Genomic DNA, 12,757 nt, shown 5'->3' on the forward strand with positions numbered 1-12,757 from the left:
ATATCAATGATCTTGTTATTGACCTGGGCCCTTCAGTGTATCCTTTACTATTTGCTGATTACAGCAACTTCTTCATCACTGGCACCAATTTAGCAACGGCAATAACCTCTGCCCAATTACTTCTGAACAGAGTCCAAGCGTGGTGCCTTACGAAGAACATGACCATTAATAGCACAAAAAGTCAAGTAGTAATATTCAGAACCCCCTACAACAAAGACGTAATCCAACCTGCTCTTGGTCTCAAGTACTGCTCCGACATCCTCCCACAAGTGGAGTTTGCCAAGTTTCTTGGTGTATTTATTGACTCATGCTTGTCGTTCTCTAATCATATTTCTTACATCATAGAAATAATTTTGAGAAAAGTAGCTATGATTAACCGTGTGAACTATTTTCTTCCTCCTGACATCCTAGTTACCTTCTATTAGTCCTTGATTTTTCCTTACTTTCCTTGTTGCGGATCAGTTTGGGGAAATTAAAACCGGTCCTTCACTAAAAAACTCAAATTTGCCCAAAACCGTGCCATTAAAGCAGCTTTTCGGCTTCCCCGTCTATATCCAACCCGTGATTTGTACTCAGATTATGGTACAGCTCCACTAGATCAAATCATACAGAAACTAAACTTATCGCTTGCTTACTCTGCTTTCCACAATAATATTCCTCCTCAACTACTAACCTATTGCTGCCCAGCAATCTCCCATTTACAAATCTATTATTCAATGGAATAAAATACCCTCCAGTGTTGAGCTAGCCACAAATTTCTGCACGCTGTCCAACAATGTAACAAAACTTATAATATAATTTAATCTTTCAACTTTTAACCAATTGGCTTTAATTACCCATATTTTATTCTTCTATCTTTTTTTTTTTCAGTGTCACTTTAATTGTTTTTAAAAAGTTTAACAAGTTCTCTTCTAGGATTTTTATTGTTATTTATTTTTTTGTTATTTTTTTATTAGAATAATAAATTTAAATTTAAATAGTGAATTATAAGGTCAGTAAAGCTTTTCACCGATTTATTCAACTTATGGGCAAGTATTCGAAGTTTTTTCTTATTTGGTCTTTAGTTCTAATTTTTTTTTTCCCATGACTGTCACTGTTGATTACTTAGAGGCAGACCTTGATATCAAAAAGCCTAATTGTCCGAGATGGAAAAAGTCCGAGATGGGATTATTTACCGCACTGTTTGGCACAATCCACTCCAATAAAGACAAAAATTAGTAAACAACTTTTATCTATAATCATGAAAACCAAAATATCAATATAAAAACTCTTCAATATAAAAAGACAAACTTTATGTCCAAGCAGTAAGGATGATCAATAATTATAAGAAACAAAAAAGGAGGCGGTACCTTCAAAGTCAGATTTTCATTCAAAAGGTCAACATATACTACAGGATCTCCTCTCCTTTTCTTGAATTCCTGCTGGAATCGTAAGTTTTGTGCTGTTTCCTCGGCCTTTTCTCGAAGCTTGAAATTTATATAACATAATTACACTAATGATTGAAAAAAAACTTAGGACCTTCTTCTGTTACTCCTATGATCTAAACTTAAAATGTCCTACAAAAATTTTGATTAAAACATACTGAAACAAAACCATAAAAAAATTAGATAAATAAAAGCAAAATAGAAAAAATCAACACAAATCAATAGAAATAAGATATTAGACAAAAAAGATATAAGGCAAAATTTAGCTAGGGGGTTTCTCTACGTAAAATTTTCTATATTATCTTAAATATAGAAAATACAAGAAATATAGAAATTTTACACTAAATATAACACAAACAAAAACAAAACTGAGCGAGAGAAAAATGGGTCCCCAGAAGCAGGCTTGTGTATATTTTCAATAAAAATAAAAAGAAAAAGATTAGTGTTGGTTGGATTTAACACATTTTGAGTCATAAAAAGACAAAAACCCAATGCATACGAAGGCCAAATAATAACCAAGTGAAAAAGAATATTAGATCAAATGACATCAAATTAAAAACATTTTTTTAACTGGATTTTTCTGCCTATTCGCACATTAAAAAGACAAATTAAAAATATTTTTTGGGTTACTTCAAAATTATGAAGTTTTTGGGGTAGTATCATATTTCCGTCAGTGTTGCCACATTGGAGCGTGAAAACAATTAGACAAAACAAGATTTTTAAATTCACCATCACTTTTCTGCGGCAACAATTCAATTAGTTACAATCTGTTGTTTCGTGCAAGAACCCTCATAAGCTATTTAGTCCCTTATATTTTAAGCTGCATTTTTGCTGATTTAAGCCCAAGTATCTTTTTTTTAACTTGGCACCCATTACTACCAAAAACCGCATTAAATGCAAATAGTTACTTTTCATAAAAAATTGAATTGTTGAATGTTCCAGATTTTTAAGGATATTTTTCCTTATTTTTAGAAAAAAATTCCCGAATTTAAAAAATACACTAAAGATAATTGCCGAATACGGATATATATATATATATATATATATATATATATATATATATATATATATATATATATATATATATATATATATACATACATACCACACATACATACACAGATACTTTCAAACATTAATTTCACTTTCATATTTTCGTACTTTAGTCAACGTAGGTAGAAGAAGAATTCAAATAAATTGTAAAGAAGTTTTTCATTTACAAACACAGCAGCATTTTAATGAGTAGGTAGAATTGCATGACTATCCAATATCAAGGCAAACTGTCTATGGTTTTCAATTTCGCTCTATACAACAATACCGATCGGGATTTTATCTTTACATTTATGTTTACTTTTAAGTTATACTTAATAGTATTGACTTGTGTTATTTATAGTTCCAATGTCATGTAATCCAATTTTTTAAGGAAAAAAAAAAACATTTTGGGAACTATAAATTTTAAAAATGTAAATTCAATCCTTTTTAAGCCAATAGGATAAGGAAAAGCATTCATTCTTTTTTTTTTTTATGAAATAAAAAATCAACCCAAATGCTCAAACCTTCTCAGGTCTGTTTATTTAAAATTAAGTGTCTAGAGACAGTCAATTTAGACAAATCGCTGGGAGTATTTTCGAGGGGGGTATTTTACGGGGAGGGGTAAACGCCAGCTCCCATTCAGGACTACTCGTACAAGAAAAAGCAAATTATGACAAGTCGATAATTATTATGCTTACATATTGCCTACCTAGCTAAATACCCCTGTGAGTGGGACTTTAGAGTTTAGCTGTACTATACACTCAAATTAAAACTTACCTCTTCCACATATTCTGTGTGGGTCTTTTCTCGTTTAGCAAATATCTTCATACTCTTTACAAATCTCTTCTCTCAAGTCAATTTCCAGTTTTTCATTTTCTTTCAGTTTTTCTATTTCCAGTTTTTCGCCTCCATTAACTGGGCCTCTTATGCCGCAGTTATCAAGTTTAGTATGCAATATTTTATGGGAAATCGTATCAAATGCCTTTTTAATGTCAATAAAAATTGTAGCAAGAATATCACCTTTGTCGAGGGCGTCATGAACAAACTGAGTCATTGCCATAATAGCATACTCAGTAGAGTGAGACTTCCGGAACCCAAATTGCATCGGACTAAAAAATTTAGATTACATTAAAAAGCTGACTATACGGTTATATAGGCACTTTTCGAGCAACTTCCCAAATGTAGACAGGATTGAAATCGGCCGGTAGTTTGTTGGGTTCTTCGGGTCTCCTCCTTTATACAAAGAGATAATTCTTGCAGACTTGAAACAAGACGGAAATCTTCCGGTTTTAAAACAGAGGTTGAACACATGGGAAAACTAATTTCTTTGAATTAGTGAACAAAGCTTTGACAGAATAAGACAAATTTAGTCACTAAAATACGAACGAACAGTGAGTAAAGTAAGTAAGTATGACGGAACTAGACCCTTATAGTCCAAACCGGCAGTTCTAATCTCCGTTTCGTGACCCTTCAGCCAGGAAGCGCAATGGGGGGGGGGGGGGAATCGGGGTCCAGCCATCCAATTATTTCGCAAACCATACCTGCTTACCTTCAAACTATTGATCCCGGGCCCACCTTTTTAACTGTATCGACTCACGATCACTTTAGAGCTGGAGCTTACACTGTCACACAACTTTGCTGTCACGCCACTGACCCCCGTCCCAAAACAAATAACCGGCCACGCCAGGAATCGAACCCGTTCCCCTTGGAAAAAGGATTCCCAAACCAGTGCGCCAACCACTTAGCAAGAACAGCTTAGCTACGATTAGCCACTTAGCTATGATCAAACAGTGTTGCTTTATGGATCAATGCTCGTCCGTCTAACTGAAATTAAAATTTATAAAGTGTTCAAAAAGTCTTGACACTCAGATGTACCTTACTGGAAACAAAATAGCCCCTAGGTTTAAAATAATCCCTTCAGGTAGAGCTACAACATCCAAAAGTTACTGAATTAACCCTCTGCAGATTCAAGGAGAAAATAAGACCACACAAACGACTGAAGTACACTGTTAGCACAGTCGATTTAATAAGAATTTAAGACGAGAAATGAAATAAATTTAGTACATTAAATTTTTAAATAAGGTTTGATAAAATAAAATAAAAAATTAAAATAAATAAAAGAATATAAAAAATTTAAAAATTAAACCAGAGTTAGCCTAAAAGGAAATTCAAGCAAAACAAACCACCAAACCAGAATTCTGACTCAGATCCTCCTCCATAGAATACAAGAAATCACTGCTCATGTTATCGACGAGTATCAAGCTGGGTTTCGCCCAGGACGATCTACTACTGGCCAAATCTTTACTGTGTACAAACTGACGGAACGCTACCCCGAGTTTAATAGAGAGCTATTCACTGATTTCCGATAGGCCTTAGATCTCATATGGAGGAAAGATCTTTGGCATATTTTAAAACACTACAATATCCAAGACGAAATCGTCAAATTCGTTGAGGACATGTACAACAAGTTCAAAAGCCAAATTCCGACTACATATGGCCTCTCTGATGAATTCTTGACAACTTCGGAGTCCTCAAGGGATGCAATGTATCCTCACAACTCTTCAACTTAATCCCGCATGCTATCCTCTCCCTGACACCCACTAGGTGTGGGGCAAAATGTGGTGGGATCCTACACGACAAACTCGCGTGCGCTGATGATAACGACCAGCTAGCTACGACCCCCAAAAAGTCTAAAGACAGGCAGACAGCATCTCTAAAAAAACGAAGTCGTTTGAGATGCAGATTAGTGCTAACAAAACTAAAGTCTAGTTTACATAATGCCAAGACCAGGACACCAAAAAATCCCCTCTATCAATCATAAACTCCATCAATCATGATGGTGAGCAAGTGGAAAAAGTAGACCGATTTCTTTATCTTGGTAGTCTATTAACGGCTGATAATTGCCAAACTGCTGACACAAAACACCACCTAGCCCTTACCAGCTCTAGTTTCAGAATATTAACAAACTTTATACATAAGTCCAACCACCTCTCGAACCATCTGAAACCTCACCTTTTAACAGCCTGATCATATCCATTGCTGTGTCTGGGTGTGAAACATGGACAATAAAAGCTGAAAACGAGTGAATCCTCCTTACATTCGAAATGAGATGCTTACGCCGGATATCGAAAATAAGATACAATGACCATGTCACAAATGTAGAAGTCCATAGAAGAGTAAAATCAACAGACATGATCCTAAACAAAGTTAGAAGACAACAACTACGCTGGTTTGGGCACGTCAAGAGAATGGACCCTATTCAACTAACCAAGATCTTCCTCGAAGGGACTGTTGAAGGGCGTCGACCAAGGGGAAGACCTTGTAAAGAGGTGAATTGACAACTTTGATCGGCAACATATCACCGAACTATCCAGAACTGTACCTGACCGAACAGGAAATGGAGCACTGGTCCGTGAACTTTCGAAAGGAGCGGCCCCATAAAGTCCCATGAGGATGGATGCGACTTAGGTATTATATATTTATATATGATTATTTGATAATGTATTATTTATTTTATATAAATCATTATTTGAAAAATCTTATATAAATAATGAATGAAATGTTATAATATAATTATTATTTAATAAATTATTCATTTATTTAATTTATAGTTATTTAGCAAGTAGTTGTACTCACTTCTTTAATTTTACTCTTTGAACTCAAGACCTTCTTCTCGAGAGCTTCTTTCGTTTGTGTGACTTCGATGAACGTCTTCGGTCTGACTTCGGAGAGCTTCTTCGGTCTGACTTCCGATTCTTCATCTTTGGACTCGCTTTCACTTTCAGTTTCACTTTCTTTGTATGAGTGCTTCTTCTCCCATAATGTGATTGCTTTAATAAGCTCTATAGGTTCTTCGGAGAGTTCTGTCTGAGTAACTAGTGAAAATAAATGAAAACTCAAATATGCTTTATTCACTAAAATTACATACTCAAAGCCAAATAGAACTGAAAATACGGCAAAGATTCAAAATCAGGAACAAAAGAGAAATGACACATAACAGAAACTAATTAAAAAAGTTAAGAAAGGGGCATAAAAACGAGTAGAGCTTTGTCAGATATTACATAAAGAATAAACTATTTTAATTTTTTTTTTTTAAGTTATAAAAAAAATAATTAAAAAAAAACACTCAAAATGAATTTTTTTAGAGTACAACCGCATCTCTTCTTACTCACTAGAAAATAAATAAAATTAAGTAAAATTAAAAAAAAAATAAATAAAAAAACAAAACAAATCAAACATGGAAACTCACTGTGAAAACACAAAACCAATAAAAACCAATGAAAAAAAAACAATATTAAAAGATAAATAACATACAATAAAAGCAAAAATTAGAGAAATTAAAACCAAATACCTAACAACCATAAAGCGAGTCATTTATCAATATCCGCGATTTGCAAAAAAATTCAAAAATTTGAACTGCCATCATATGTTTGTGTTTTTTTCATTATTTTCGTGTGGCCTGTAAAAATCCATTTTTGATCTTTTCTTCTTTATATTATAGAGGGCCAATGTGGTTTAAGAAATTATCTTCGTCAGATATTTATTGGTATAAACCTAGAATTGGGGTTGTTGAGAATGAAACATATAAAGGAAACACTTTTTACTTCAAATATGCTGAATAACTGTAGTTAAAAATATTCAAAAGAACTTCACAGTAAAAGATGACCTTTTGCTGATTTAAATGAAGTAAAGCAGTTTTGGCACATCTTCATCATATGCAAGATAATCTAAAATGGTTTTGAGAGATTATTTTTTGGATATTTTCAAATCTTGAGAATTAACTCTTGATTTAGCTCAATAATAAGCATCCTATCTTGTCTATAACAAGCTTTTATAGCTTACGTGGCCGAACTATTAAGAACTGATTGAGCAGTCTTGCATAACTTGTATAGCTTAGATAAAAGATCCGAATAAACGACAGAAAACTAAAAGCTGACCCCTACGTTTTCCGGAAAATTTCCGCAAATTAGAAAAGCCATTTAATATATCTCGTTTTGTGCAAAGGATATAGACATTCAGATTTAATGAAACTTGCGTCACTAGAAAGCTGTTTTATATTCAACAGAGTGGATTTTTCTTTTCAGAGTTCAGGAAATGGTAGTCTCTAAGAATATTCTATTGTACCTGCTTAGAAAACATTAAAAATAAGCTAAAATACAGTCTCATTGAATAATTTGACAGCTTTTGAAGTGTCCTGTTGTGCTAACTTCCTTGATGGATATCCTTGTGGACACAGAATGCACACTTATTCTGTGCGTGCATTGATTAGAGATTCACAATTTGTAAGGGATTATAGGTTTCATTTGTTTTGAAAGAGCCTCTGGTTAGCTTTTCGAACTGTTGACACATCTATGATCCCTCAAGCTAAGCCTTGCAAAATGACATTTTTGGTACCGAACCTCTTAAGAGTTCTTTGATGTTGCTAAAACTAGGTCCATATTTTTGAATTGAGTCAATTTGTAATGAAGGATATAAAATAAATTCATAATGAGGAATATGATTGATTCTCAATTAAAGATAAGAATAATCAACAGAAAACTGAGTCAAGATTCGCCAAAGCTATTTCCAATTGAAATAAATTATGGTATCAATCAGTTTTGTGCTTGTGCTCATCTATCCTCAGTTTCTCTGGCTTTTAGCACGCATTAACGCCATCATACATAGCCTAAAAGCACCCGGATACCCGACGCTTTTTTTATTATTGTAATATAGGACACATATACGACGTCGCTCTTTACTCTAAAGTATTTTATAGAATTTAAAAAAAAAATGCTTTATTATTCAAAATAAAGGGTCCTTGTGTTTCAGAAGTAGTGTTTAAAGAATTCGGACACAAAGTCAAATTTTAGCGTAAAGAGCGAGGTCTTGAGGAAGGGTAATTCTTTTTCATATACGTAATAATTTCTGTTAGTTTTAAGTTTGGTATTGCCCCTTACTTTAAGTCGCAAAAAAACTTGCCTTTTAAAAATTTAAGTTCTGATTGTTATTAAATAAGACCGGGAAATCTGGCTCCCCCTCCATGGAAAAGTACTTCCCCACGTAAAGTTCTTTCAACATAACAAGAAATTCCTATGAACATTTCCGTTGCTTACTGGTGGGAACGAGAGGGAGAGGAGGGATTTTACCCCCTATTAATGTTGAGTGGCTAATTTTCCTTCTAAATCTATCAAGTATAGATCATTTTTTTTCTCCTAATAAATGCTGGCATATTTTCAATTCACTTAAGAGCAAGTAAATACCTGAAGCAACACTTGGTCGAAAGCTGAAAGCCCCTTCTGTTGAGCCAAGTCTCGCTGAGGAGTTGAAACCAGGGTTGAAGGACATTAGGGTGGATCGTCTCTTCTGAAGCAAACTGGATACCCTTTTCCTTTTAATTGGATAAAGCAGCATCTGCAGCTGAGGGTTAAATCGGATTAAAATTGAGCGTAGGAGTGTACAAACTATACAACATATATAACTTAAATCAGTCGTAGCCTCGGTGTCTGTCACAGTCCTCTGCAGTACTGGGAAGTACTGCAGTACTTTCGGAGCGATGGCGTTTCGAAAGTCGTCAGTGTGATGACAAGAATTAAAAGTCTGTCCCAACACCAGGGGGAAATTGGGTATTGACCTTCAGGAGGCCTACATAGGACCTTCAGGAGGCATACATAAGGAAAGTGTCACCTTAATAGTCTGAGATATTCCTGAGAAATTGATCATACATCTTTTGGGAGCCTGAATGCACATAATTAGAAAAGCCATTTAATATATCTCGTTTTGTGCAAAGGATATAGACATTCAGATTTAATGAAACTTGCGTCACTAGAAAGCTTTTTTATATTCAACAGAGTGGATTTTTCTTTTCAGAGTTAAGGAAAAGGTAGTCTCTAATAATATTCTATTGTACCTGCTTAGAAAACATTAAAAATAAGCTAAAATAAAGTCACATTGAATAATTTGACAGCTTTTGAAGTGTCCTGTTGTGCTAACTGCCTTGATGGATATCCTTGTGGACACAGAATGCACACTTATGCTGTGCGTGCATTGATTAGAGATTCACAATTTGTAAGGGATTATAGGTTTCATTTGTTTTGAAAGAGCCTCTGGTTAGCTTTTCGAACTGTTGACACATCTATGATCACTCAAGCTAAGACTTGCAAAATGACATTTTTGGTACCGAACATCTTAAGACTTCTTTGATGTTGCCAAAACTAGGTCCATATTTTTGAATTGAGGCAATTTGTAATGAATGATATAAAATAAATTCATAATGAGGAATATGAGTGATTCTCAATTAAAGATAAGAATAATCAACCGAAAACTGAGTCAAGATTCGCCAAAGCTATTTCCAATTGAAATAAATTATGGTATCAATCAGTTTTGTGCTTGTGCTCATCTATCCTCAGTTTCTCTGGCTTTTAGCACGCATTAACGCCATCATACATAGCCTAAAAGCACCCGGATACCCGACGCTTTTTTTATTATTTTAATATAGGACACATATACGACGTCGCTCTTTACTCTAAAGTATTTTATAGAATTTAAAAAAAAAAAATGCTTTATTATTCAAAATAAAGGGTCCTTGTGTTTCAGAAGTCGTGTTTAAAGAATTCGGACACAAAGTCAAATTTTAGCGTAAAGAGCGAGGTCTTGAGGAAGGGTAATTCTTTTTCATATACGTAATAATTTCTGTTCGTTTTAAGTTTGGTATTGCCCCTTACTTTAAGTCGCAAAAAAACTTGCCTTTTAAAAATTTAATTTCTGATTGTTATTAAATAATACCGGGAAATCTGGCTCCCCCTCCATGGAAAATTACTTCCCCACGGAAAGTTCTTTCCACATAACAAGAAAGTCCTATGCACAATTCCGTTGCTTACTGGTGGGAACGAGAGGGAGAGGAGGGATTTTACCCCCTATTAATGTTGATTGGCCAATTTTCCTTCTAAATCTATCAAGTATAGATCATTTTTTTTCTCCTAATAAATGCTGGCATATTTTCAATACCTGAAGCAACACTTGGTCGAAAGCTGAAAGCCCCTTCTGTTGAGCCAAGTCTCGCTGAGGAGTTGAAACCAGGGTTGAAGGACATTAGGGTGGATCGTCTCTTCTGAAGCAAACTGGATACCCTTTTCCTTTTAATTGGATAAAGCAGCATCTGCAGCTGAGGGTTAAATCGGATTAAAATTGAGCGTAGGAGTGTACAAACTATACAACATATATAAATTAAATCAGTCGAAGCCTCGGTGTTTGTCACAGTCCTCTGCAGTACTGGGAAGTACTGCAGTACTTTCGGAGCGATGTAGTTTCGAAAGTCGTCAGTGTGATGACAAGACTTAAAAGTCTGTCCCACCACCAGTGGGACATTGGGTACTGACCTTCAGGAGCCATACATAGGACCTTCAGGAGGCATACATAAGGAAAGTGTCAACTTAATAGTCTAAGATATTCCTGAGAAATTTATCATACATCTTTTGGGAGCCTTAATGCAAATACTTTGTTTTGATTTAGTTCAACATCCCCCTAAATGTTCCCTGAAAGTTTCACGTCAATACTCTTAGCCTCAGTAGAAGTAGTAGTCATAACAGTAGAAATAGTATCATAGCACATATTGCCGTTTGGCTAGTTCAACATCCTCTACAACAAGCCATGAAAGTTCCAACTTCATACTCCAAGCTATTCTTAAGATATTGCTGATAAACCTTTTTGACAACCAGTAGGCACAGTGTAGCCTATTTTGATTCAGTTCAACTTCCCCCTCAATATTCCCTCCCTGAAATCTTCACATTCATATCCTTAGCTTTAGCTATAACAGCATTGACAGTAGTAATGGAATGAATATTACTAGTAGTAGTCAAAAGTTAGATTTGTAGTAGTACTAGCACTAGTAGCAGTAGTGGTATGCACATACTGCGTTTGGTCAATTGAACATCCTCATCATCCAGCCCTGGAAGTTTCAATTTATTACTACAACCTTTTGCTATGATAAGGCTGATAATCACTTTTGATAATCTGTAGGCCCATAGTGTGTTTTAATTTAGTTTAAACTTCTCCCTCAGCATTTTTGAAAATTTTAACCTTGATAGACTACCCCTAGTCGTAGTATTAGTAGTAATAGAAGTAGTAGTTAAAGTGGCAGTAGTAGTAGTAGTAGTAGTAGTAGTAGTGTTAGTAGAATAAGTATTAGTAGTAACATCCACATGTTGACCAGCCATTACAAAGCGGACAATCAAAGCGGACAACCAAAACAAAGCGGACAATCGACAAATTCAACAATTAATACTACAGGAATTATCAAACTTACAACAACACCGAACATTTCAGAAAGTTCAAACGCCTAAAATATTGAATTCCTAACAGCAATAAAAGTCACTGCAGTTAAGAGGCATAGCCGGATGGGTTTTGTTGGGTAAGAATTCTTAAACTTTATTTAGATTTTGTTGGGTAGGAATTCTTGCTAAAGGTGGAGGGAAAAAATTAGATTTTGTTGGGTAAGAATTCTTGCTAAAGGTGGAGGGAAAAACTAGGTTACTAGGTTAATGTAAAATGGAAATTCCTCTGAACTATATTCGTAAAAAAAACATTATTTTTCTTATTAATGTAAGCTTATTAATAAAGTGTCAACAATAATAAGGGGGTGGAGGGTGGAGGGACTTCGATCTTCTCCAACATACCATACCGCCTCCTGTGTTGTGTGTCCATTTTTAAAAAATCCCTTTAGCGGAATTAAATAGAAACCCTGATGTTATTTCACACACGCTCAGTTAGATACAACAGATAATATGTCGGATATATTTCTTGTTCGAATAGAAGGAAATTCGTTTATTTAAATTATCTTAAATTTTTTAAAAGCACTACCACACTTCTGGTCTCGAGTCTAAGTGCTGGAGAGTCAGATAGGTTATTGGGTTTTGTAGACAAAATGTAACTGCTAATTATGACTAGCAAAATCGATTCATTGACATTTCTTACCGAAATTTGCCATAATATTAATAGTAAAAATTTTAACATGACTCTGTTAATTGATAGAAAGAGTAAATAGGCGTTTTTTAGTAAAGAAATCTCTTAATTTTTATGTACCAATATTAGATTAAATGTTGTTTTATATTAATATATTAAAGATCAATATCAAAGATATGTACGTATAAAAGGAGTATAAGACTTTAATCTAGAGGCGTACGTATCTAACACAATCAAATAATAACCTGGCATTGGTGAATAGGCATAGAAAACACCCAACCTAGAGTCCCGATCATTCTCTCTAGTGCAGAGAGACCCGTTCAAAAATGGCCGGCGTGGCTTTGACCTATAACTCTAAAACTTTG

The 12,757-nt window shown here is 34.5% G+C and overlaps 2 protein-coding genes across 2 annotated transcripts in view; one reads left to right on the forward strand and one right to left on the reverse strand.

Annotated features, from left to right (window-relative positions):
• Window positions 1-12,757, forward strand: part of LOC148949329 (retinoblastoma-binding protein 5 homolog) — a 327,298-nt gene that overhangs the window by 253,418 nt on the left and 61,123 nt on the right. The gene's annotated exons all lie outside the window — the stretch shown is intronic.
• On the reverse strand, window positions 1,272-10,687 carry LOC148949333 (uncharacterized). The gene is made up of 4 exons (XM_089093555.1): window positions 10,440-10,687; window positions 8,696-8,852; window positions 6,093-6,331; window positions 1,272-1,466 (listed from the first exon to the last, which is right to left on the reverse strand). The coding sequence occupies exons 2-4, from the start codon at window positions 8,844-8,846 to the stop codon at window positions 1,272-1,274; spliced, it is 585 nt and encodes a 194-aa protein (XP_088949681.1). The 5' UTR covers window positions 8,847-8,852; window positions 10,440-10,687.

The sequence above is a fragment of the Artemia sp. Qi Xiang Cuo genome, chromosome 8 (assembly GCF_049724085.1).
Source record: "Artemia sp. Qi Xiang Cuo chromosome 8, ASM4972408v1, whole genome shotgun sequence".
Lineage (NCBI taxonomy): Eukaryota > Metazoa > Arthropoda > Branchiopoda > Anostraca > Artemiidae > Artemia > Artemia sp. Qi Xiang Cuo.